The sequence below is a fragment of the Mobula birostris genome, chromosome 13, assembly GCF_030028105.1.
Source record: "Mobula birostris isolate sMobBir1 chromosome 13, sMobBir1.hap1, whole genome shotgun sequence".
NCBI lineage: Eukaryota > Metazoa > Chordata > Chondrichthyes > Myliobatiformes > Myliobatidae > Mobula > Mobula birostris.
This window is the reverse complement of record NC_092382.1, coordinates 67,910,791-67,937,044: the sequence shown is the minus strand read 5'-3', so window position 1 is coordinate 67,937,044 and position 26,254 is coordinate 67,910,791. Positions and strand designations below refer to the sequence as shown.

General features: G+C 46.6%; 1 protein-coding gene across 1 annotated transcript; it reads right to left on the bottom strand.

Moving 5' to 3' along the window:
• Positions 1-309: 309 nt before the first annotated feature.
• Positions 310-25,473, bottom strand: LOC140206928 (NACHT, LRR and PYD domains-containing protein 3-like). Its single transcript, XM_072275223.1, has 10 exons — positions 25,362-25,473; positions 18,045-18,137; positions 15,688-15,854; positions 7,230-7,389; positions 7,062-7,127; positions 3,231-4,965; positions 2,056-2,142; positions 1,693-1,863; positions 544-711; positions 310-397 (listed from the first exon to the last, which is right to left on the bottom strand). The coding sequence occupies exons 2-10, from the start codon at positions 18,103-18,105 to the stop codon at positions 310-312; spliced, it is 2,703 nt and encodes a 900-aa protein (XP_072131324.1). The 5' UTR covers positions 18,106-18,137; positions 25,362-25,473.
• Between the last annotated feature and the right edge of the window lie 781 nt (positions 25,474-26,254).

The following is a 26,254-nucleotide window of genomic DNA, read 5'->3' as shown; positions in this document are numbered from 1 at the left end:
CCTGTTCCACTCTCTAACCTCTCCGAGGGACTCGGTAAAGATGGGAAGAGGGCGCATCTTATGGGCCACTCCAGTACGCAGAGCAATCACACCATGTGTTAGCGCTCCCTTCACAACTTGCACCAACCTCCTTTGTGGCGTGCACACTCCCGAGAGGATAGGCGGCTGAGTCACTTTGCTGCAGGACCGCCTCTGCCGCGACTGGACCCGGGGTCCGGTAGGACTATTGCCCGGCGGTTAAAATGCAGTGTGTGGAATCGGCCAGGGATGTCCCCACCCCGTGGCAGAGACGTCCGCTCATTCGGATGGTCAGAGGGTCACTTTCAGACCGTGTCTGGACTCTTGTAGAGACTTCAGTTGCTTCTTCCCATTTTGACTGAACTGATTCCCCGACACGCTGGAGCAGGTGGGAGAAGGGCGAGAAAAGCAACAATGACAAAGCAGTGTCAGTACATCATGTTTCAACAACACAGACAATTAACACGGGGAAAGCCACACGTGCGCTGAGTTCTCATCACATCGTCGACTGCAGAAAACACTCACCAGATCTGTCTGAGGCTCGGGAGGGCGTGTACAATGTCGCGGAAAGCAGGGAGAGACCCATCTGTGAAGGAGTTCGATTTGAGATTCACCACCTTCAGAGAGCGGTGTGCACTGAGAGCAGAGACGAGATCCTCCATGCAGTCATCTGTGAGATTGATATTGTACAGCCTGGAGGTGAGAGGGAGGGGGAGACAGAGATAGATAAATAGAGAGAGACAGGGGGAGAGATAAAGAGACAGAAACAGAGATGAGATAGAGTGAGGGAGAGGGCGTGAAAGGCAGGGAGTGGGACGACGGGAGATAGAGGGAGGGAGAGGGTGTGAAAGGCAGGGAGGGGGACGACGGGAGATAGAGGGAGGGAGAGGGTGTGAAAGGCAGGGAGTGGGACGACAGGAGATAGAGGGAGGGAGAGGGTGTGAAAGGCAGGGAGTGGGACGATGGGAGATAGAGGGAGGGAGAGGGTGTGAAAGGCAGGGAGGAGGACGATGGGAGATAGAAGGAGGGAGAAGGTGTGAAAGGCAGGGAGGGGGACGAGGGGAGATAGAAGGAGGGAGAGGGTGTGAAAGGCCGGGAGGAGGATGAGGGGAGATAGAGGAAGGGAGAGGGTGTGAAAGGCAGGGAGGAGGACGATGGGAGATAGAAGGAAGGAGAAGGTGTGAAAGGCAGGGAGTGGGGACGACGGGAGATAGAGGGAGGGAGAGGGTGTAAAAGACGGGGAGTGGGGACGACGGGAGATAGAAGGAGGGAGAAGGTGTGAAAGGCAGGGAGGGGGACGAGGGGAGATAGAGGGAGGGAGAGAGAAAGAGAGCGAGAGAGATGAAGAGATAGAGAGACAGAGAGGGATAGACGGTGGGAGAGAGAGAGGGAGATGTAGAGAGACAGAGCGGAAAAGAGAGAGGTGGGGGAGAGTGGAAGTGACAGAGAGGGAAAGAGTGGAAGAGAGAGAGCGAGTGGAAAAGAGAGGGAGAGTGTGCAAGAGTGGAAGAAAAAGAGAGGGAGAAAGTGGGAGGAGGAGAGAGGGGAAGAGAAAGGGTGAAGGACAGATTGAGAGGAAACAGTGAAGATCCAATCAGTGATTTAATTACTGATCACATCAGTGTTCAGACACTCAGTGACTGAAAACGCGTTCTCTCAGTGAGTGCTACTTACTCCAGTTTCTGTATTTTACAGTCCGGTTTCCTCAGAGCTGCCATCATAAGTCTCAGTCCCGAATCATTCAGTTTATTCCCACCCAGGTCCAGCTCTGTCAGAGAACGATTCATGCTGATAGCAGAGGCGAGATCTTCTATGCAGGAAGCTTTGAGACGGTTCCTGTCCAGCCTGGAGATGCGAGTGAGGGAGAGTGCGGGTGTGCAAGACAGCGAGCGAGAGAGGAGAAAGTAAAGGGCACAGGGCGATTGGACACGGTGCAAATCCCCAGTGTTTATCAGTAACACAATTACTGATCACATTAATGTTCAGTGTCAGACACCCAGTGACCACAAACACGTTCTCACACAGTCTGGTACTTACTCGAGTCTCTCTATTTTACAGTCTGGGTTCCTCAGAGCCGCAGACACCAGTTTCACTCCAGGTTCTCGCAAGTCATTTGTTCCCAGTCTAAACACAAAGAGAGATGCAGGTAGATTCAAAATCTGGGGTCTAATATAACAGGATTTCACTGTATTAACAAAGGAAACATAATGAAATTAAGAGTGATTTAAAAGTTATTCCTCTTTCACTGCAGCTCCTGGTTATTTGTGAAATATGTTTAATAAAATCCTGTGCGTGTGCATTACATCTTATTCCCGTACGCTGTCTGCTGGAGACATTCCCGGTGCGCGTGAGAGCTATCGAGAGAAATCTCCCACTCAAGAGGGGGACAGAGGTCTACCAAGATCATATGGCTTTCGACCGGGGGTGGAGGGGTTGGGGAGCCAGCGGAAAAAAAGCGCGGTGACGGCAGGCGGAGAAACATAACAGTGGGTGCGGCGAGTGAGAGAGACAGAGAGAGGGAGAGATTAACAGACAGACAGCAGGAGTATAAGAGAAGAGTGAGAGAGAAAGGTTGAGAGAGAGGGAGAGAGGTCGAGAAAAAGTGGGAGATGAGAGAGTGACTGGGAGAAGAGAGGGGAAGAGGGCAGAGTGAGAGAGATGGAGAATGAGAGTGAGGAGGGGTGGTGAAGTGATGGAGAGGGACAGAGTGAGTGAGGGAAAAAGGAATTGTTCGTGGACAATATAGCAGAGTGAAAGAGAGACGGGACTGAGGGAGTGGGTTATGAGTCTGGGGGAGAGGCAAGGAAGGAGAGAGGGAAAGGGGTTTTGGAGTGAGTGAAAGAGATAGAGACAATGATAGAAATAGGGGGGGAGTGGGAGTGAGAGGGAGCGAGCAAAGAGAGACAGAGAGAAAGTGAGAGAGTGAAACAGAAACGGACACAGAAAGATAGAAAGAGAAAGAGAGACTGAGAAAGCTAGAGATGGAGAGATAGAGTAAGAGAAAGCTAGCGAGAGAGACAGACAGAGAGGAAGAAAGAATGAGAGTGAGGGACAGCGAGAGAGACAGAAAGAGGGAGAGGGAGAGAGGAAGAGCGAGAAGGAGAGAGAGAGAGAGAGAGACAGAATGACAGGGACTTTCGTTGAGGGCAGCAGAAGTAAGAAAACGTGCGATAAAAAAAACGATTTAGAGTGTGAGGAAAAATGACGTTTACCTCAAACCCTGGCACTTGTGCAGCCCGGATGCCAGTCGCTGGAGTCCGTCACACTGAATGTAGCAGTGATCCAGGTCGAGGTGTTTTATTGTATCACAGAACCCGATGACATGAGACAGGACCGCACAGTCAATCGGGGTCAGTGTCATTCCACTGAATGAAAGTGTTTCCACAGATTCCAGTGCGGCCTGAGCCAGTCCACGATTCTGAGACTCAAACAGGTAGTGCAGTGTGTTCAGGAGGCTCCTTTTACCGGCTTCATTCCTTGTGTTTCCACTCTGACGTTTGACCTCCTCTTTCACCCAGTCGATCACCTGGCGGGCTGTATCGCCAGGAAATGGGCCCAGAAACTCCTTCCATCGCCAGGCTGACCCCGAGGAGAGACCAGCAACAAAACGGAGAAATACCTCAAACCGCCCATCTTCCCTGCTATGTGCTTCAGTGAGGAGTTTCACAATATCCCTGCGCTCTGAGTTCAGGAATTGTGCGAGTGCAGCTACAAACTCTTGGATGGTGAGGTGTGGGAATGTGTACACCACGTTCCGGGCAGAATCCTTTTTCTCCAAAAGCTCCATCAGGAATCCGGACAGGAACTGGGAAGGCTGCAGATTGTTCTTGATCAAATCTTCATCTGTAAACACAATCTTCCTCTCGGACACTCCTCTGAAGGCCATCTGACCAACCCTGAGTAACACATCACGGGGGTTCTCAATCTCACGGCCGTGGTTTTTCAGGATGTTGTAAATATAGTAGGAATACAGTTGGGTGATAGTCTTGGGAACCCGCTGCGGGTCCCTGACTCTTTGTGTGAAGAAGGGGCCCAGTGCCAGAGCGAGGATCCAGCAGTAGGAGGGGTTGTAGCTCATGGTGTACAGGATCTCGTTCTCCTCCACGTGTTTAAAAACAGCTGCCGCCACCGTCTGATCTTCAAAATGCCTGATGAAATATTCCTTCCGTTCATCACCAACAAATCCCAGGATTTCAGCCCAGACACTGATCTCTGCTTTTTCCAATAAATGTAACGCAGTGGGGCGGGTGGTCACCAGTACTGAACACCCTGGGAGCAGCTTGACCTGGATTAAACTGTACACGATGTCAGAAACCTCAGACCACCACTCGGGATCTGGGCACTGGTGCTTGGGTTCTGTGTATCTCCGACCGTCAGCAAAATCGATTCTGTGTTTGAATTCGTCCAATGCATCGAATATAAACAGCAATCCCTTTGGGTTCTTCCAGACCTTTCTCAGTAACTTCCCAAAATAAGGATACTGATTCAGAATCAGTTCCCTCAGGTTTATTCTACAGTTAATGGAGTTTAAATCCCGGAATTTGAAACTGAAGACAAACTGGAATTGTTGGTATATTTTCCCCGTGGCCCAGTCGTGAACAATCTTTTGAACCATTGTTGTCTTCCAGATCCCAGCCACTCCGGCCACCGCTGCTGAACTCCCAGATTTGTGTTTACTCCGTGTAAAGCTGCTTTGGAACAATTGATCAGTTCGAATTTTTTCTAGCTCTGTGCGGAGATGTTTCTGTCTCCATTTTTCATGGACCCGACCCCTGGCCAGCAGCTCGTGTTCCACCAGTCTCCGATCTCGAACATTAGAAATGACCGTGAGCTCAGCGTATCGATCAACCAGCTGGAAAACCTTCACCTTCTCCGTCATCAGGATCGTGTTCACTCTCAGTGTTTCAGTCTGTGTCCGCAGAGTCTCCTTGTGTTTCCGTTGAACATCTTCAATAGGAATAGTGAGAAAGTTATCACCGCACTAGATGTGTGAAAACATTGAAAACTCCGATTGGAACATTATTAAGCTGACAGGAAATAACTCAGTTTCTATCGATCAGAGTGCGGGAAGTGAACCTCTGCAGAGGCAACTGACTCGAATGTGATCAATGACCAAGGGAATCTCAGGTCCTCATCCAGAGTGGTGAAGGTAGAAAGTGCCCCCCGGTACTTTATGACACCCTGCCCGTTCACTTCACGCACGTTCCTTTCGAAAACACAGCACCCACTTTCTTGACAACACATACACACAATGCTGGAAGGAACTCACCGTTTTGTGTGTGTTGCTTGCATTTCCAGCAACTGCAGGTTTTGGCTTGTCTGTTTATCTATCTATCTCTATCATCTATCTACTTATCTGTATATCCATCTGTCTATCTTTTTATCCAGCTATCTCTTTATCAATCCATCTTTCTATCTATTTATCCATCTATCTATTTCGTTACCAATCCATCCAGCTATCTATCCATCCAATTATCTATCTATCCATCCAACAACCTATCTTTCCATCCACTTATTTGTCAATCTTTCCATCCACCTATCTGTCCATCTATCCACCCATCTATCAATCTACCTCTTTAACCATCCATCTATTTATCTCTTTATCGATTTAGTTATCTTTCCATCCAACTACCTATCCATCCATCCAACTACCTACCCATCCATCCATCCATCTATCTATCTACCTCTTTATCCATCCATCTATCTCTGTCCCTCCACCCATCTACTAATCTATCCATCTATCTATTCATCCAACGATCTATTGGTCCATCTATCTATCTCTTTATCCATCCAGCTATGTACATACATATATATCTTTCAGCCATCCATCTATCTATTTATTCATCCATCTCTGCATCCAACTATCTATATATCTATCTCTTTATCCGTCCGTCTGTCCCTCCATCCATCCGTCCATCCATCCATCGATCCATCTATTCCATCTCTTAGTCCATATATCGATTTCTTCGTCCATTCACCCGTCCATCCTTCCATCCAACTATCTATCTGTCTCTCATTGTCAGTCATGGGTGCCTCGTTCCCCACTCAGTATTCTTTTTCTTTCTCGGGATGAAATTCTGCTGTTTCTCCAAAGCAACCCTGCGAACCTGTTCCACGGCTTTAACTGCTACTGTCCCTTTCTAATCTACTCTGACTATCTCTTCACCCATTTCCATTTAATCAACTGTGACGCCTCTACGCCAGATTTCAGATTCTCTCACAAATGCCGGGTTAACATCTGTCATAGTTACTATCACTTGTTCCTGATCGGCCGCTCTGACCTTCTGGTTGGTCTCGCTGCCTCATCATCCATCTTCCTGACGTTGTCTGAAAGTCTCACACCCGTGCCCAACTCTCAACAAGCCCCATTCACGTAACGACCCCATATTCATGTTTCTGTACTGGAATCCCTCCGCAATGACTTGAATTAACAACTCTTATTCTCTGTCAGAGACCATTGCAAGTCCTTAAATGTTTCTGGTGTCTGACACCTAAATTAGCCCAACTGCCCTCACGATCCACGTGCTCCTTCAATTCAGTCATGCCGCTGCTCCGAGGATCCCAGAACACTGACATCCCAGGGTAAGACCATAAGACAGAAGAGCAGAATTAGGCCATTCTGCCCATTTGGTCTGATCGACCATTCAGTCATGGTTGATCCCGGATCTCACTCAACCCCATAGACCTGGCTTTTCACCATATCCTTGGGTGCCCTGACCAATCAGTGAAACAATCAACTTCCGTCTTAAATGTACCCACGGACTTGGCCTCCACCACGGTCTATGGCAGAGCTTTCCACAGATTCACTACTCTCGTTAAAATAAAACCTTCTTACCTCTGTTCTGAAGGGTCGCTCCCTCAATTTTGAGGCTGTGCCCTCTTGACCTGGATGCTCCCCACCATAAGGAAACATCCTCTCCACATCGACCCTAACTAGTCCTTTCAACACTCGACAGACCTCTAGATTTCATTCACTAAAGCACCTGAAATTGTACGGGACTGCAGTGAAGTAACTGGTTTGAGATGACTGCATCATCACTTACCCTTTAGTTGCGGGGACAAATCACAAAAGCCTCGGGTGATACTCATGTGCTCATAAGGATCAGGACCTGTTGATATTGGAAAGCTTTCATGAAATCATGTCTGGCAAACATGGTTAAATCTGGAACTTGCAAATCTGATTTTAGGCTGAATGTGTTGCTTTACCGTACCGAGTTCCTGGATTTCCTGCAGTATCTTATCCAGCTTCGGTAATCCGTCCCTCATTTTTACAAAGGATTCCCACATCACCCTCCGGGCCGGGGCTTCTTTCTCCATCACCAGACTGAGGAAAAGTTTGGAACTCTCTGCTGGGTTTCCCTTCTCGACGAGCTCGGCGACTTTCTGTAAAGGGGAGCAATAAATTTATTGTGAATATTTAGGGGATTGGTTCAAAGGGAGAAGGGTGTGGGGGTCAGTTTTTTTTTTAAATCAGAGACCCGTGGATGCCTGGAATGCGCTGCCTGGTGTGGTGGTAGAGGCAACTGCATTACAGGCTATCAACAGATGTTTGGATAGGCGCACAGATGTAAGGAGGATGGAGGCATATGAACATCGTGTGGGTGGGAGGGTTCAGGAATACTGGAAAACCTTCTCCACAGTCCACACCCTCCAGTCCTTTCAATATTTCATGTTGGTGCGAACATGTCGGCCCAGCGCATCTGTAGATGTGAACTTCCCCATGTTCGGGACACTTACAAAGATTGTTGTGTAAAAAGGACCCAAAGGATCATTGGGGGCCCGAGCCACCCCAACCACAAACTGTTCCAACTGCTACCATCTGGGAAACGGTACTGCAGCACAAAAGCTGCGGGACACTTCTTCCACCAGGCCATCAAAATCAATTCAATTCAACGAGATTCTCCCTCATTCTTCCAAACTCCAGGGAGCAAGGGTCCAGAGCCACGGAATGATCCTCGTCTATTAAACCTTTCCTTCCGCGCGTCGCCTCTAGCCCCTCTCCAATGCCAGCTTGTCCTTTCTAAGGGACCCTCAAACTGCAGAATATACTCCAAATGCGGCCCGAGCAATGCCTCAGCATTATATCTATGTTCATACATTATCACCCTCTCCAAATTAATTGTATCTTTGCATTTGATTTTTCTGTCACCGACTCTAGCACTGGAACCTACGATTTCTGAATTTGCTCCCCGTTTGGAAAATACTCTGTACCGTCACTTCTCTACACCTTATCCCATCTGATCGTTCCGCTCTGTCCAAATACTTCTGGAGAATACCTGTTCTTTCAACTTTCCCTGTCTCTCTACCTTTCTTCAAATCTGGCCACAAAGTCGTCCAGCTCGTTAAGATATAACGTGAACAGAAGAGGTTCCAAAAATAAGCTTTGCTAGAAAAGTTTCTAACTCGAAAAACTAGGGTCAATTGCTTTATTTGCGCACTTGAATTTTCAGAAAGCATTTGACAGGGAGCTGCGCACGAGGATGGAAGAAAAAAAAATCCCCGTCATTCCATCAGCTTGCCTCCTGTTACTCAGCCAACGTTCTGTCCATGCTGGTATGTTTTCTGTGATACCACGGGATCTTGTTTTGTTTAGCATCCTCGTTTGCCACTCCCTCTCAAATGCTTTCTGAAAATCCAAGTGTGTAAATAAGGCAATTGACTCCCCTTTGTCTATTGTGCTAGTTACGTATTAGAGCATAGAATAGAATAGTACAGTACAGTACAGGCCCTTCGGCCCACAATGTTGTGCCAACCCTCAAACCCTGCCTTCCATATAAGCCCCCACCTTAGTTTCCTCCATATACCTGTCTAGTAGTCTCTTAAACTTCACTCGTGTATCTGCCTCCACCACTGACTCAGGCAGTGTATTCCATGCACCAACCACTCTCTGAGTAAAAAACCTTCTTCTAATATCCCCCTTGAACTTCCCATCCCTTACCTTAAAGCCATGTCTTCTTGGATTGAGCAGTGGTGCCCTGGGGAAGAGGCGCTGGCTGTCCACTCTATCTATTCCTCACATTATCTTGTACACATCTATCATGTCTCCTCTCATCCTCCTTCTCTCCAAAGAGTAAAGCCCTAGCTCCCTTAATCTCTGATCATAATGCATACTTTCTAAACCAGGTAGCATCCTGGTAAATCTCCTCTGTACCCTTTCCAATGTCTCCACATCCTTCCTACAGTGAGGTGACCAGAACTGGACACAATACTCCAAATGTGGCCTAACCAGAGTTTTATAGAGCTGCATCATTACATCGCGACTCTTAAACTCTATCCCTCGACTTATGAAAGCTAACACCCCATAAGCTTTCTTAACTACCCTATCCACCTGTGAGGCAACTTTCAGGGATCTGTGGACATGTACCCCAAGATCCCTCTGCTCCTCCACACTACCAAGTATCCTGCCATTTACTTTGTACTCTGCCTTGGAGTTTGTCCTTCCAAAGTGTACCACCTCACACTTCTCCGGGTTGAACTCCATCTGCCACTTCTCAGCCCACTTCTGCATCCTATCAATGTCTCTCTGCAATCTTTGACAATCCTCTACACTATCTACAACACCACCAACCTTTGTGTCGTCTGCAAACTTGCCAACCCACCTTTCTACCCCCACATCCAGGTCGTTAATAAAAATCACAAAAAGTAGACATCCCAGAACAGATCCTTGTGGGACACCACTAGTCACAACCCTCCAATCTGAATGTACTCCCTCCACCACCACCCTCTGCCTTCTGCAGGCAAGCCAATTCTGAATCCACCTGGCCAAACTTCCCTGCATTCCATGCCTTCTAACATTCTGAATAAGCCTACCGTGTGGAACCTTGTCAAATGCCTTACTAAAATCCATATAGATCACATCCACTGCACTACCCTCATCTATATACCTGGTCACCTCCTCAAAGAACTCTATCAGGCTTGTTAGACACGATCTGCCCTTCACAAAGCCATGCTGACTGTCCCTGATCAGACCATGATTCTCTAAATGCCTATAGATCCTATCTCTAAGAATCTTTTCCAACAGCTTTCACACCACAGACATAAGGCTCACTGGTCTATAATTACCTGGACTAGCCCTACTACCATTTTTGAACAAGGGAACAACATTCACCTCCCTCCAATCCTCCGGTACCATTCCCGTGGACAACGAGGACATAAAGATCCTAGCCAGAGGCTCAGCAATCTCTTCTCTCGCCTCGTGGAGCAGCCTGGGGAATATTCCGTCAGGCCCCAGGGACTTATCTGTCCTCATGTTTTTTTAACAACTCCAACACCTCCTGTCCCTTAACATCAGCATGCTCCAGAACTCACTCATATTGTCCTCACCATCATCAAGTTCCCTCTCATTGCTGAATACCGAAGAGAAGTATTCATTGAGGACCTCGCTCACTTCCACAGCCTCCAGGCACATCTTCCCACCTTTATCTCTAATCGGTCCTACCTTCACTCCTGTCATCCTTTTTTCTTCACATAATTGAAGAATACCTTGGGGTTTTCCTTTACCCTACTCGCCAAGGCCTTCTCATGCCCCCTTCTTGCTCTTCTCAGCCCCTTCTTAAGCTCCTTTCTTGCTTCCCTATATTCCTCAATAGACCCAGCTGATCCTTGCTTCCTAAACCTCATGTATACTTCCTTCTTCCTCCTGACTAGATTTTCCACCTCACTTGTCACCTATGGTTCCTTCACCCTACCATTCTTTGTCTTCCTCACCGGGACAAATTTATCCCTTACATCCTGCAAGAGAACGCTAAACATCGACCACATGTCCATAGTACATTTCCCTGCAAAAACATCATCCCAATTCACACCCGCAAGTTCTAGCCTTATAGCCTCATAATTTGCCTTTCCCCAATTAAAAATTTTCCTGTCCTTTTTGATTCTATCCTTTTCCATGATAATTTTAAAGGCCAGGGAGCGGTGGTCACTGTCCCGCAGATGCTCACCCACTGAGAGATCTGTGACCTGACACGGTTCATTACCTAGTACTAGATCTAGTATGGCATTCCCCCTGGTCGACCTGTCCACATACTGTGACAGGAATCCATCCTGGACACACTTAACAAATTCTGCCCCATCTGAACCCTTGGAACTAATCAGGTGCCAATCAATATTAGGGAAGTTAAAGTCACCCATGATAACAACCCTGTTATTTTTGCAGCTTTCCAAAATCTGCCTCCCAATCTGCTCCTCTGTATCTCTGCTGCTACCAGGGGCATATAGAATACCCCCAGTAGAGTAACTGCTCCCTTCCTGTTCCTGACTTCCACCCATATTGACTCAAAAGAGGACCCTGCTACATATTAGCTCAAATAAATCTGACCGATTCACCTCATGGAAGCCGGCAGATTCCGGCCTGTTTTATCACGCACCTCGAAGTATCCTGAAACTTCATTCTTAATGATGGACACCAACATCTTCCCAGCTACTGAGGTCAGGCAATCTGGCCTATAATTTCCTTTCTTCTTCCGTCCTCCCTTCTTGAAGTGTGGAGCTGTACTTGCAATTTCCAGTCCTCTGGAATCACTCCAAATGGAAAGAGAACTATGAATGTGTCCACAATCTACTTAGCATCAACTTTTTGCGCCCTGGGGTGGAATCCATCCCATGCAGCTGACTTATCTCCCTTCAGGACTTGGAGCTTCGCAAGTTTCCTCCCCCTATGTAATAGGAGCTGCGCTCAGCTCTGTCCTCTGACACTCATATGACTGGTGTCTTCCACAGGGAGGGAAAATACTTACTGAGCTCTCCCGCTGTTTCTTTGTCTCTAATTACTACTTCACCAGTGTCACTTTCCAGTGATCCAATATCGACTCTTGCTTCTTTTTAACTTCCTTATATGACAGTAAAAAGCAACGTTTTGGTATCCTTTTTTATATTATTGGCCAGGTTACCTTCATATTTCATCTGTCATCTCATTATTGTGTTTTTGTCACTTGGTGCTTAGGAGCTTCCTCATTCCCAACTCCTCACTAGTTTTGTGTTGCATCACGTGCCCTTTCGTTTGTTTTTACGCAGTTTTTGATTTCCCGTGTCAGCCACGGTCGCACCCTCCTCTCTTCATCGTGCCTATTTCTTCCTTGGGATGAACCTTTCAAATTGCTAGCAATATCTTCAGCCATTGTTGATCTGCCGTCGTCCCTCCTAATGTTTCCTTCCCATCAATATTGGCCAGCTGTCCAACAGTGCCTCTGTAGTTCCCTTTAATCCACTGAAATACCAGTGCGTCTGACTGGAGCTTCTGCCTCTCAAACCACAGGCTGCATTCTATCGTATTATGATCACTTCCTCCTCGTGGTTCCCTTACATTAAGCTCCCTGGTTATAAACGCCCCACCCGCAAATCCAGAGTTGCCTATTCCCTGGTGGGTTCAACCACAGACTGTTATAAGAAAGTCAACCGATAAGCATTCTACAAATTCCTCTCTTGGGACACAGCACGAACCTGATTTTCCCTACATCCCTGCATATTGAAATCTCCCGTGGTTATCGTAACATTGCCCTTTTTACTTGCCTTTTCTATTTCTCGTTGTAATTTGTACCCCACGTCCGGACTACTCTGTGCAGGACTGTAAGAACTCCCATCACACTCACTTTGGCCTTGCAATTTCTTGTCTCTACCGACAGGGATGCTACAAATTCTGATCCAATTTCGCTCCTTTCTTATGTTTCATATTCAATTTTTTAACCAACAGATTCACTCCCCCCAATACACCCCTGCCTGTCTTTTCGATATGATGTGTATCATTGGATATAAACCCCTCAACTGTGATTTTCTTTGATGCCCACAACTGTATCCCGCTGAATTTCTAACTGTGGAAGAAGATTAACAGCCATATTTCATATATTCCGCCTGCATTCAAATCGAACATTTTCAATCTGGTTTTCGTCACTTTTTTCAGTCTTTCTTCCATGTCACTGGAATCTATTTTTTATTCATATCTAAACATAGTCTTTTTTTTTTTGAAATTCTGGAAACTTCCACAACTTATCCTGCATTTCCCTTTCATTTTTCATTCTCTTGTAAAGGACCCCTAAAAGGGAAATAGGAACAATAAAAAAGGCATGAGGATCTTCTAGCAGACCAGGCGAAGGAGAATCGAAAGGGTGTCTACAGATTTATTAAAAGCAAAGGAATATCAAAGGCAAAAATTGGTCCTCTTGAAAATTAGCCTGGTCATCTCTGCATGGAGTTGATGATTTTTGTTTACTTTGGAGACGGTTGCAGAGTACACACACTGAGGCAAAAGAACAGTGAGGCAGTGGGCCCTGTGCTGATTACAGGAGAGCAGATGTTTGATGCCTTGAGGCAGATTCGGGCGCGTTGGAGAGCTAAATAGTCCCATTGATGAATAGAAGTTTTCAGAATAAACCAGGAAATTATAGGCCATCAGTAGTGGCAAGGTTTCGGAAGAGGTATTTTAAAAATCCGGATATATATCTGTTTGGTTCGACAGGGACTGGTGAGGAATACTCGACGTGGCACCGTTTGCCTGTATGTGCTACAGTATGTCATGTCTAACCAATCCTACGCAGTTGCTGTCGAGGAGATTACTAGGAAAGCTGATGAAGACAAATCAGTTTCACGGGATCTCACATGCGGAGGTTAGTCAAGGTTCAATCACTTGGCATTCAAGACGAGAAAGTTGAATTTGACATTGGCTTTGCGTGAGAAGCCAAAGAGTGGTAATAGACGGCTTCCTCTTTGACTGGAGTCCTGGTGTGCCGCAGGGATCCGTGCTGGGGGTTTGTCTCCTATATCAACAATCTAGATCATAGGATGAACACAATTTCCGAGGACACCAAGACGGGCGGTGTAGTGGACAGCGAAGAAGTCCATCATGGTTTGTAGCGCTATCTGCATAAGTGGTCTGAAACTACAAGTGGAATTTAATGCAGATAAGAGTGAGGTGTGGCTTTTTGTGAGGACATGGCATGGCAGGGCTAACACAATGAACTGAGAGGGCAGTAAAGTGGAGGGATCTGGAATGCAGATGACAGTTCCCAGAGGGATATTTAATACAGATAATAATACAAGAGGGATCTGGAATACAGATAATATTTCCCAGAGGGATCTGGAACACTGTTGATGATTCCCAGAGGGATCAGGAGTACAAATAGTAATTCCCAGAGGGACCTGGAATACAGATGATAATTCTCAGAGATAGCTGGAATACAGATGATAATTCCCAAAGGGATCTGAAACACGGTTGATGATTCCCAGAGGGATCAGCAATACAGATAGTAATTCCTGGAGCATCTGGAATACAGATGATAATTCCCAGAGGGATACGGAAATGCAGATGTGCACAATTATTTAAAATGATGTCACCAGTAGGTTTGTTCGTATTTCGTGTTTCTGGCACGTTGGCCTTCATAAGTCACAGTACTGAGTACAAGAGTTGGGATGTTGTTCATGTTGTAAAAGACGTTGGCGAGGCTTACTTTGGAGTATTCTGTGCAGTTCTGCAGCTATTTACCAGAATGAGCTAGGGAAAAAGACGACGGTTCCCTGAAAGTAATGTCACGGGTCAACAGATGGTTAAAAAGATCAGTTGCCATGCTGGTCTTTATCAATCAGGACACTGGGTAGAGAATTTGCGATAGCACCTTTCAGTTTCAGATGCTGGTGAGGACACATTTCAGTCTTAGTTCCCTTGATGCAAGAAAGATGCCAATGAGCTGGAAAGAGTGCCGAGGAGGTTTACAGGGATTTTCTGGGATCTGAGGTACTGGGTAATAGAGAGAAGCTGCTCAGTTTGAGACTGTTTACACTGGTCCGTACAAGATTGGTTTTACACTGGTGCATGAAATGTGAGAGGCATCTGTAGAGTGAACACAGCAGTCTTTTCCCCGGGGTGGAGAATTAAAAAAACTAGAGGGCATAGTATTATGGTCAGGGGGAAGGGGGACTTGAATAGGGTCCCGAGCAGAAAGGTTGTTCACACAGAGGGTGGCCAGTGTATGAAATCAGCTGGAGGGAGTGGTCAAGGCAATATATATCAACAGCAGTTAAAAGATAACTGGATAAGCATATGGACAGGATATGTTCGGGCGTTATGAACCACATGGAGGGAAATGGGACTAGCGTAGATCTGATCTTGATCGGTAGGGATCAAGTGGGTTGAAGGCCCAATTTTTAGCTTAAAATGAATTCAACAGCTACAGCACATTAGTCCACGACTGCGGGCGTTAACCTGCAATACTATTGAATCAGGATGAACGAACCTCACGCTCGCCTTTACACTCGTTACTGAAGAATGACAATATACAAACTTTAGCCCTGTTTCTGGAATATGGAGTGGAGTGGAGGACAGGCATCTTTCTCCAAACGAAAGAGTTAAACCCGGACAAACGCAACTTTCTCGTGGTTAAAATTGGACAGTCGAGATGATATTTCTACTGGATAGTTATTATTGACAGCGACTCATTAATTTACACTCCCCACACCAACGTGTTGAGCATGGTTGGAAGGTGCAATCGATTCTGAATCTACAGGCCCAGCTCCCCGCCTGTTATTGCAGTATGAGTGTTGGATGGTTGGGAGAAATTGTTCTGTGACCAGTGTCATCACTGCAGCAAACAGAACCGAGAATCGAACCAGACTGTCTCTTCCCTCGCGTTGCGATCGGTTCTGTCGCCGCGAAGAGAAACCGGCCAAATTCCGCCCGCTCACCTCATGCTCTGGTCCGCTGAAATGACCCTCCCGTCTCAAAGTCAGGCTGAGTTCTTCGACACCTCCTTCGATCGCGTGCTTCAGTCTCTCCCGGTAGAAATCTGCCAGCTGGAGGAGCTGGTAATTTTCGCACTGGGCCAGGAGCTCGGAGATCATTGGCTTGGTACCTGCAAATACAAGCGGGAGAAGTAAGCACCGTGGGCGCAGCACCCGCCCCACATTCGCTCGCCAAAGTGAGCTCTGCGGGGCCATCTTCGCTGTCCGCTCCGTCTGCTTCTATCACCATCATCGGTACAATATTACTGTCTCCTTCAGTTTGTCGGCGTTGTTATCACCACTAGCATTATGAGAAAAAGGGTGCAAAACATCCAACAGTCGGACTACAAGCTCGGAGACGGGGAACTGGGCCAGTAGATTGAAAGTCGCTTGCGTCTGCAACACACCTCCAAATGACAGCACTCCGCAGCCCTCTCCCACCTGCCGACACTCACATCTAACGATGTTCATTGGGTCGCAAATTCCACTTGGATTTGCAAAATTCCCATCTTCCTCGAGTATGCCCGTTCTGAATTATTTACTGATCTAGTGTCTTGCCTGATCTCTAATTGGCTCAACCACAGTTTGAGACCGTCGTCACACCAGCTCTTCCATACCACATTCCGGAGGGAGGGAACCCCTCCATTTCCGAGGGCAGGCGATGAGTGGCTGCAGTATGTTTGGAGTCGCATGAAGACGTGGAGTGGCACTGCTAGATTTCCATTCATGGATTGGATGTTTGAACCATTTGCGGTTTTGTAGATAATACAGCAGTTTCAAATTTAAAAAAAAACAGACCCTGGCCTTTCACCCCTGATTTTGTTATTCCAGATACGGTGGGATTTGAACCTGAGTCATGCTAAAGGTCCTTGGATGTCCACAGCCAAACTAATGCCACATGTCTGCCATTTAAAACTCTCGCCTTTCCTATCCTCATTTAAGCTTCTATTTCACTCCTCCCATTATTGTTCCAGTCGCTGCCCAGGTATAACAATGTTTTCAAATGTTCTGCTGGAAATTCTGTGCCTTTTCTTCGAACAATGCGGGTTTTACCTGGGCAATTCTGCCATTATTGTCAATAAACATATCCCTCACCACCAGAGAGCGGCTTTCAGATGACCTAACCGTAATCCTCGTGCAAGTCCACGGCCTCCTCTACTGTCACGATCAGTCCACACCCAGGTTGGAGGAGCAACACCTTATATTCCACCTGGGTGGCCTCCAACCTGATAGCATGAACATCGATTTCTCGAACTTCTGATTATGGCCCCATCACTCCACTGTCTGACGCATCCCGATCCCATTTTCCTTTTCTCACCTTATCACCTTGCCTCCCCATCGCCTCCCTCTGGTGCTCCTCCCTCCTTTTCTTTGTTTCATGGCATTCTATCTCCACCTATCAGACTCCTCCTTCTCCAGCCCTCTATCTCATTCACCAACCAACTTTCCAGCTATTTCATCCCACCCACTCCCGGTTTCACCTATCCCCTTGTGTTTCTCTCTTCCATTCACACACCTTTAAAATCTACTCCACGTCTTTTTGTATATTTATTCTCCAGTCCTGCAGAAGGGTCTCAGCCTGAAACATCGACTGCACAATTTTTCCATAGATGCCACCTGGCCTGCTGAGTTCCTCCAACATTTTGTGCGTGTTGCTTGGATTTCCGGCATCTGCAGATTCTCTCTTCTTTGGTGTTTTTTTTTTTTAATTTACTCTTTTTTAATAGGTTCCGCACAACATTGTGGGTGGAAGGGCCTGTACTTTACTATTCTACGTTTTCTTAGCATTGAAGAAGGTCTGGGGAAGTTCTGGGAATGAAATGGTTAATGCACGGGGAACTTTTCATCGCTCTTTACCTGTACTCGCTGGAATTTAGAAGAATGAGAGGGGATCACATTGAAACTGATCCAATATTGAAATGCCTAGATAGATTGGGTGTGCAGAGGACTTTTCCAGTCGTGGGTGATTCTGGGACCAGACAACACAGCCTCACTACAGAGGGACAACTATTTAGACCAGAGATGATATAGAATTTCTTTGGCCAGTGGGAGATGAATATGCGGAATTCATTGCTACGGATGGCCGTGGACGCCAAGTCATTGGGTCTAGTTAAAGCAGAGGATGGTTCTTGGTTTGCTAGGTCATCGTGTGGAGAAAGCAGGAGAACGGGGTTCAGAAGGAAAGTAAATTGGCCACGATGGAATGACGGAGCCAAGTGAACTAACTCATTTCCTATATCTTATCATCTGATGGTTACCTTTGAACCCCAAGCATCAAATTTGGAGCAAATGTTTATATTTGAAATAATTCTGTAACTCACCTGTTTCCCCTCTCTCAGCTAAGGACCCTCGAACCCCGTCCTTGTTTGTGCCTTCAGCCATGGTGGGGATGAAGTTTTCAATATTCAGGCTCCCTGCAATGAACAGAAGAGAGACACGAGGATTGTCAGAAGGATGACTTATCTTTGACAGCATTGAAGTGTATTTGCTGATCCCTCAATTGAAAACAGCTCCCCATTAGGTTGTTGAAGTCATACCACAGAGAAATAGCCCTTCAATCCATCATGTCTACACCAACCATCCGTACTAATCCTAATTACAGGCACTTGGACAAATCCTGCAGCACATCCTGCCAGTAATAGTCGTCAGTAAACTTAAATATGGCAAAGAAGTCATACTTTGCCATGCAGACATGAACATAAAGCAAATGGAGCTGGTGGGGGGCGGGGGAGGGGGGAGATCAAGCCAAAAGTCTTGTGGTGATTGTGAAGGAGATGTTGCATCGGCCATATCAGAGTCACATAAGGCATCTACCAAGAGACTAATGACCTGACAACTCTCCATAACTTATAAGTCAGCAGTTTGTTAGCATATGCCTCAGTTGAGCAGATAAATGCAACACCAACTCCCAGAAAACCCAGAACCATCCAGGACCCCCGATTGACTGGCACCCAGCCTCCGCCTGCACGTCAATTTCCTCCAAAATGGCCACGCAGTGTCCCCGCGTAAGCAATCCGCACCACTACTCTCGCTGGATGTTCCAGCAGCACCTCTGAAACCACTGACCTCCAGCACCGAGATGGACAAGGACCTCAGTCCTGCAGTCATAGAAAAATGTAATGCATAAGCAGGACTTTTGGCCCATCTAGTCTGTGCCGAACCATTTAAACTGCCTGTTCCCATCTACCTGGGCCTGGATAGGTACGTGGATGGTGAGGGGTATGGAGGGCGTTGCTCTGGGTGCAGGCCGATGGGGCTAGACAGATTAAATGGTTAGGCACAGACTAGATGGGCCGAGGGGCCTGTTTCCTTGTTGCAGTTCTGTATGATTCTGTGTTTCTTGCTCTGACTTCTCACGTTTTTTTTTCTTCTCAGGACTTGATGAAGGGTCTCGGCCCGAAACGTCGACTGTTTACTCCATTCCATAGATGCTGCCTGGCCTGCTGAGTTCCTCCAGTGTTTTGTGTGTGTGTTGTTCTGGACCTCCGGCACTGACAGGATTCCTCATGTTTGTTCTTGTCCATACCCAGCAATACCCTCTCAATCCATTCAGTTCCAACACAGTTGCAGTTGGGCAAATGGCCTCACAGTTGGTGCCGACAGCCCATGGATGAATAGGCAAAATGAACTCCCGAGCTTGAGATCTGTGCGAGGTTCGGGTCTGCGCGGTGCTCATAGTGAATATACTGGTGAGACTTGGGAAATCGGAGCACATAGCAACAAGAGTGGTCCAGGAAAGTTGCTGGTATATATACAGATGGGAAAGGGGGTTGTAGTTGGTTTGTACTCTGCATGGACGATGATGACCAGTGGTGTTTCGTTGGGATCTGTTCTGTGATCTCTCCGAGATTCAGCGGGACTGTCGGAAGGATGTAGAACTGGGCTGAGAAGTGGCAGATGGAGTTCAATCCAGATAAGAGTGGTGGCTTATTTCCGGAGGTCAAATTTGGAGACAGGATATAATATGACATGACCCTTGGTAGTGTGGATGATCAGCGAGATCTTGGGGTCCATGCCCATAGGATATTCAACGCTGCTGCGCAATTTGACTGTGTTGTTAAGAAGGCTTATGGTGTGAGGGCCTTAAAGATCCGTGGGATTGAGCTCAAGAGCCGTGAGGTAATATTACAGCTCTATACGAACTTCATTCGACCCCACTTGGAGTACTGTGTTCAGATTTGGTCATCTCACTACAGGAAGGATGTGGATACTATAGAGAGACTGCAGAGGAGATTTACAAGGATGTCGTCTGGATTGGGGAACATGCCTTATGAGAATATGTTGAGTGAACTTGTCCTTTTCTCCTTGGAGCGAAGGAAGATGAGATGTGACCTAATAGAGGTGTATAAGATGATGAGGGGCTTTGATCGCGTGGATAGCCAGAGGCTTTTTTTTTTCCAGGACCAACACGAGGAAGCATAGTTTTAAAGTGTTTGGAAGTAGGTACAAGGGGGGATGTCAGAGGTAAGTTTTTCACACAGGGAGTGCTGGGTGCGTGGAATACACTGCCAGCAACGGTGGTAGAGGCAGATAAAAAGGTTTCCTTTAAGATACTTTTAGATACGTACATGAAGCCGAGAAAAAAAAAGGGTTGTGTGGTAGGGAAATTCAAGGCAGTTTCTAGGGCAAGTTACATGGACGGCACAACATTGTGGTCGGATATTACAGCGGGACCTCTTGTTAACCATTTCCGCCTTGGGGAGAAAAACCCGCTGGCTATCCACACCATCTGGCCTCTTATCATCTTATACACCTCTATCAGTTCACCTCTCATCCTCCGTCGCTCCAAGGAGAAAAGGTCACGTTCACTCAACGTATCCTCAGAAGGCATGCTCACCAATCCATGCAACATGATCGTAAAACTCTCTCTATAGTATCCACATCCTTCCTGTAGTGAGGTGGTCAGCCTTATCCACAGACTGGACTTATGTCAGTGACATGCTTGGACCGTCTTCTGATTTCCAGTAACTCACAGACTATAGATGCAGTGTCCGTACTCCAATTCAGCAATTGCTACCTTATGGAACTGTTCGTTGTGACTGTGAAGTGACTCTGATTCAATGGGTTTCAATAAGCACTTCTAACGTTGGAGGAACGTATACAATATACATCCAGAATTTTTTTTTCTTTGCAAACATCCACTAAAACAAATTAGCGCCCCAAAGAATAAATTATATTTATTCGTTAGAAAACAAAGCCCCCCAGCTCCCCCACTCAAAAAAGCATCAGCAAGGCAACGAGTGCTCCCACCGCTAGCAGCAAAAGCATCGACGTCAATGAATACACAGACTTGCAGTGCCCCAATGACTGCATGTTCACCCAGTCATTCGACATACCACAGGCTCTCTCTCTCCCCAATAAGGGAAAAAAAGAGGTGTATCCGTTTCACAGACTTAACAAACAACTTGCTGATGTACAATGTTAAAAGTTTGATGCATCGCTTTTTCCGGGCTCTGTTCCCAGGCTGTAAATAAGAAAAAAAAAGGTGTACTCAGGGAAACGAGGAGATTATTTATGCAATATTCAGAATAGGTTTGGTCCATTGAGACAGGTGAAGGATTCATCATTGATATGCGATGTGACAAATCTAGAACATAAGAAACAGGAGCAGGAGTCGGCTCATCGAGCCTGCATCGCCATTCAATAAGATCATGCCTACTGTGCAAAAATCTACCCAACCTTCCCTTAGCTATATTTACTGAGGTAGCCTCCACTGCTTCATTGGGCAGAGAATTCCACAGATTCACCACTCCCTGGGACAAAAGCAGTTACTCCTCATCTCCGTCCTAGATCTACTCCCCCAAATCTTGAGGCTACGTCCTCTAGTTCCAATCTCACCTACCAGTGGAAATGACTTTCTTGCCTCTCTTATCTATTCCTTTCATAATTTTTACATTTCTGTAAGATCTCTCATTCTTCTGAATTCCAGAGAGTACATTTCCAGGTGACCCGATCTCTCCTCATAGTCTAATCCCCTCAGCTCTGTAATCTACCTGGAGAAGGTCCTCTGCACCGAACAATAAATTATAAATTATGATGAGAAATATATAATTAAATAGTTGTGCAAAAGTATAGCGCAGTAGAGTTCATGGGTCCACTGTCCATTCAGGGCCGTGGGGGTGGTGTCTGAATGAGAAATGCACTCTGTGGCTATATTATTACGTACACCCGGACACCGGCTCGTTAATTCAAATCAGCCAATACAATAGACAAATACAGGGATGCTAGAGGATCACGAAATTTTTAAATAACAGCAGGTTCGGCAATAATTAGGTCAGATTTAGACACCGGCCCTCGTGGGGGCAGGGTGGGGGGTTATTGTTGTCTAAATAGAAAATGCACTCAGTGGCGACTTTAATACATACACCTGCAGACCGGCTTTATTGTGGAAACCAACCAATCATGTGGCAGCAACTCGATGCAGACACGACCAAAAGGCTCAGCTGTTGTTCAGTCCGAAGATCAGAAAAGTGGGCAGAAATGCGATTTCAGTGACTTCAACCATGGAACTATAGTTCGTGCCAGTTGTGGTGGCTTAAGTATTTCAGAAACCCACAGATCTCCAGGGATTTTCATGCACAGCATCCGCATAAGATGGTACAATGAAAAAAAAACCATCAGAGAATAATATCTAGGGTAACTCAAGCTGACATGAAGACGACACTGACTGAAATTACCAGGCGTTACGACAGCGCTGCGCAGAAGAGCCTCTCTGAACTCTCCAGCCGAGAAGTGGAGACCCACAGCAGCCGACCATGAACATACACTCAGAGGCCAGTTTGTTAGGTATAGGAAGTGCCCACCGAGGGTAGACTTCAATATTTTTAACAACAATGAGGTGATATTTACTTCAGGATGTACCGGCGGAAGCACCTCGTCTTTGCTAAAATGCACTTGCAGATCTGTAAATCTGCACAATTTTAAAGACAATATTTTACTATTCGATATACTACCGTTAAAAGCGCATTAACTGAAACACCTTAACGTTTCCCAATAGAGGCTCTGACGTTACTTTGCGCCGAACGTCTATTCTGGTAGCAGAGTTCCTGAATCTAATGTGCCCCAACAGTAAGTGAAAACGCCCTGGGTAATGATCATTTGATAACAGGGGCTTCACCCTAATCAGCCAGTAACCCCACATCCTGCTCCACGCAAGGAGCACATGAGGACTCATTCAGACATGCTGCTCACTTCAAAATAATGACTCCACTGGACGGTGGCAGTGATTTACCTTCTCTCGACAATTCCATCTGCCCCGGAAAGAGGATTCGCGACCTGCATCATGCTTCAGTTTGCTGGGGCTATTGTTCACATTAAGACTGGTTTATTGTCAGACTATAAAACCCAGCGACATCCGTAGGGCAAAGATCTCCGTGGTTCTATTCTACAGAGACAGCGGAGTGAGTGCTGTGAATTCTGCTGAAAAGTTATGAATTTGGAATAATAATTTTCCTTTCATCACCGGGCATTCATTTCTCCAGGATTTATCTGCGCACGCGCTGACGGGAGCTGCAGCGATTTCAAGGTCAGGCCCGTTTGTAAAGCAGACTTCAGCAGTTGTCACCAGTCGGGATAATTACAGTATTGGGAAAGGTAGCAACAGCGCCGAGATTATGATCTGCATGTTATGTGTGTTAACAGTAAATGAACACACCCTGGTTAATGTTCAGCTGCTAACATTCAGATAAAACTGGACTGCACCCTAATCAGCAACTGATTCCACACCCTGTTCCACAAAGTTGGGACGGAACCACACAATTTCCTATTCAAGCAACTTGTCCCAAAGTGCAGTCCAATTTAATATCATTACTTCAGTGCGCGGTGACAGATAAGTGGTTAACAGTCAGAAGCGGACAGGGCCGGAGTCAGAAGCTAGAGAGTACCCCGGCGGCTGTCCCCCTTAACAATAAGTACTCCTGCCCGCGTCCTGATTCGGTTCAAATGTGCTGACACCTGTATTTACTGTTCACCTTGGGACCGGTTTATTGTCAGACCATAAACCCTGAGAACAAAGGTCGCTGTGGGGTGATTAGACGGAGCCAGCAGAAGAAAGCGGGCTGTGAGTTCTGATGAAAAGTTATGCATTTTGAATAATCTTTCCTTCTGAATGTTCAATGTATTTCCGTTGGCCAGAGTTAACCGGGAGCCTGCTGCCTGGAGCTGCACTGATCTCAGTCTCGGCCCTTTCATAAAGCCACCGTCAATGGGACCAGAACAGTAATACAAACAGAAACATAGGAAACCTACAGCACAATACAGGCCCTTCGGCCCACGATGCTGTGCCGAATATGTACTTACTTTAGAAATTACCTAGGGTTACCCAAAGCCCTCTATATTTCTAAGCCCCATGTACCTATCCAGGAGTCTCTTAAAAGATCCTATCATATCCGCCTCCACCACCGTGGCCGGCAGCCCATTCCACCCACTCACCACTCTCTGCATTAAAAAAATACCCCTGACATCTCCTCTGTACGTGCGTCCAAGCACCTTAAAACTGTTTGCTCACCATTGGGCAAGGCAGAATCTATACCCGAGGCGGTCATCTCTGGGAGACAATCTCCTTTACAGCAATACACAAAGATAGAATGTCCTTTACCTTCACTTACGACGTAACTTCCTGGATATCTTTGCCTGATCACCTCAGCGCACAAATACAATTATCCCTGTTTACCTTCTTCCTGATGGTACATTTCCCTGATATCACATTTAAATTTACAAATACATCAACCAGTCCTCAGCAGTGAGTGAGAGAAAAGCGCTGAGCATTAGATTCGCTGGGGCCCTTCACTGTCAGAAGGTGTTACTGGCATACTGAACAAGGAGCAGGCAATTTGGCCCCTCAGTCCTGTTCCATCATTCACTTTGATTGCGGCTACTCTGATAGTAATCAGAGCACCGCAAATCCTGCGACAGCCGGCAACAACCCACTCCCTCCCTTATCACACTGAAATAAACAGATCCTAAAAAAATGTTTCTCTTTCCCCTTGAGGAAAAGAGTCTAAAGACAGATTAGTCTCACACTGAGAAAAAGAAACATAAACCAGAGAAACTCTGCATATGCTATGAATCAAGGCAACACACACACACACACACACACACAGAATGCTGAATGAGCCCAGCAGGCCAGGTAGCACCTATGGTAAAGAGTAAACAGTGGAAAACCCTTCATCGAGACCGGCGAGAAAATAAGTCTTATTTGGTCGACATCTGATTCAGTTATGGGTCGGCACAACATCGAGGGCTGAAGGGCCTGTACTGAGCTGTGGTTCTCTAGTGTCTAGTGTCTAGTTCCTCCACAATAGTAAACGTGTTTTCCAGATCACTGTCGAAGCCCCGCCTGATCTTATAAACTCTCACCGTAGGCACCATCACTCGACCGAGCACAGTGCCAGTACATTCAGAAGCCCCTTCCCCTCATTCATGTAAACACCATCGGATACGATCAAGTGTTCCCATACTGGACTAAGTACCACTGGGCACAGTGATTCAATGATAATTAGGGCAGATCTCACCCGTGCTCATACCAGAGACTGGGTGGAATATTGCGATGGCTCTCTAAATGGGAAATAAGAGGGATATTTTATCAACAACCAGTGAGATTTAGAAAGTTTCATTTTAAATATCACTGCCAGAATTACCTTGCCTTCGCCAGAAAGCCCTTGCAGATCCAAAAAGCCGCACAGTATCGCCCTGCCGGATACTCCGCTGCGACGAGAGGACTGATTAAAACACCTTACAATTGCCCAGTGCTGTCTCTGTTCTGACTTTGTGCTGAGTTTATGTTTCTGGTTCCTGGAAGCCTGAGCACCTGAAAGTTATGTATGCTAACAGTAAGTTAACACACCCTGGTTAAAGTTCAGTTGATAAAACTTTAATAAACCTGGACTTCACCCTCATCAGCAGGTGACGCCACACCCTGCTTCATACAAGGACTCATTAACATAGAAAAGCTACAGCAGAATACAGGCCCTTCAACCCACAAATTTGTGCCGGACATGTCCCTACCTTAGAAATTACTAGGGTTGCCCATAGCCCTCTATTTTTCGGAGCTCCATGTACCTGTCCAAAAGTCTCTTAAAAGACCCTATCGTATCTGCCTCCACCACTGTTGCTGGCAGCCTATTCCACCCACTCACCACTCTCTGAGTAAAATACTTGCCCCTGACATCTCCTCTGTACCTACACCCCAGCACCTTAATCCTGTGTCCTCCTGTGGCAACCATTTCAGCCTTGGGATAAAGCCTCTGACTATCCACAAGATCAATGCCTCTCATCATCTTGTACACCTCTATCAGGTCACCTCTCATCCTCCGTCGCTCCAAGGAGAAAAGGCTGAGTTCACTCAACCTGTTTTCATAAGGCATGCTTCCCAATCCAGGCAACATCCTTGTAAATCTCCTCTGCACCCTCTCTATGGTTCTACATCCTTCCTGTAGTAAGGTGACCAGAATTGAACACAATACCTCAAGTGGGGTCTGACCAGGGTCCTATATAGCTTCCACATTACCTCCCGGCTCCTAAATTCAAGTCC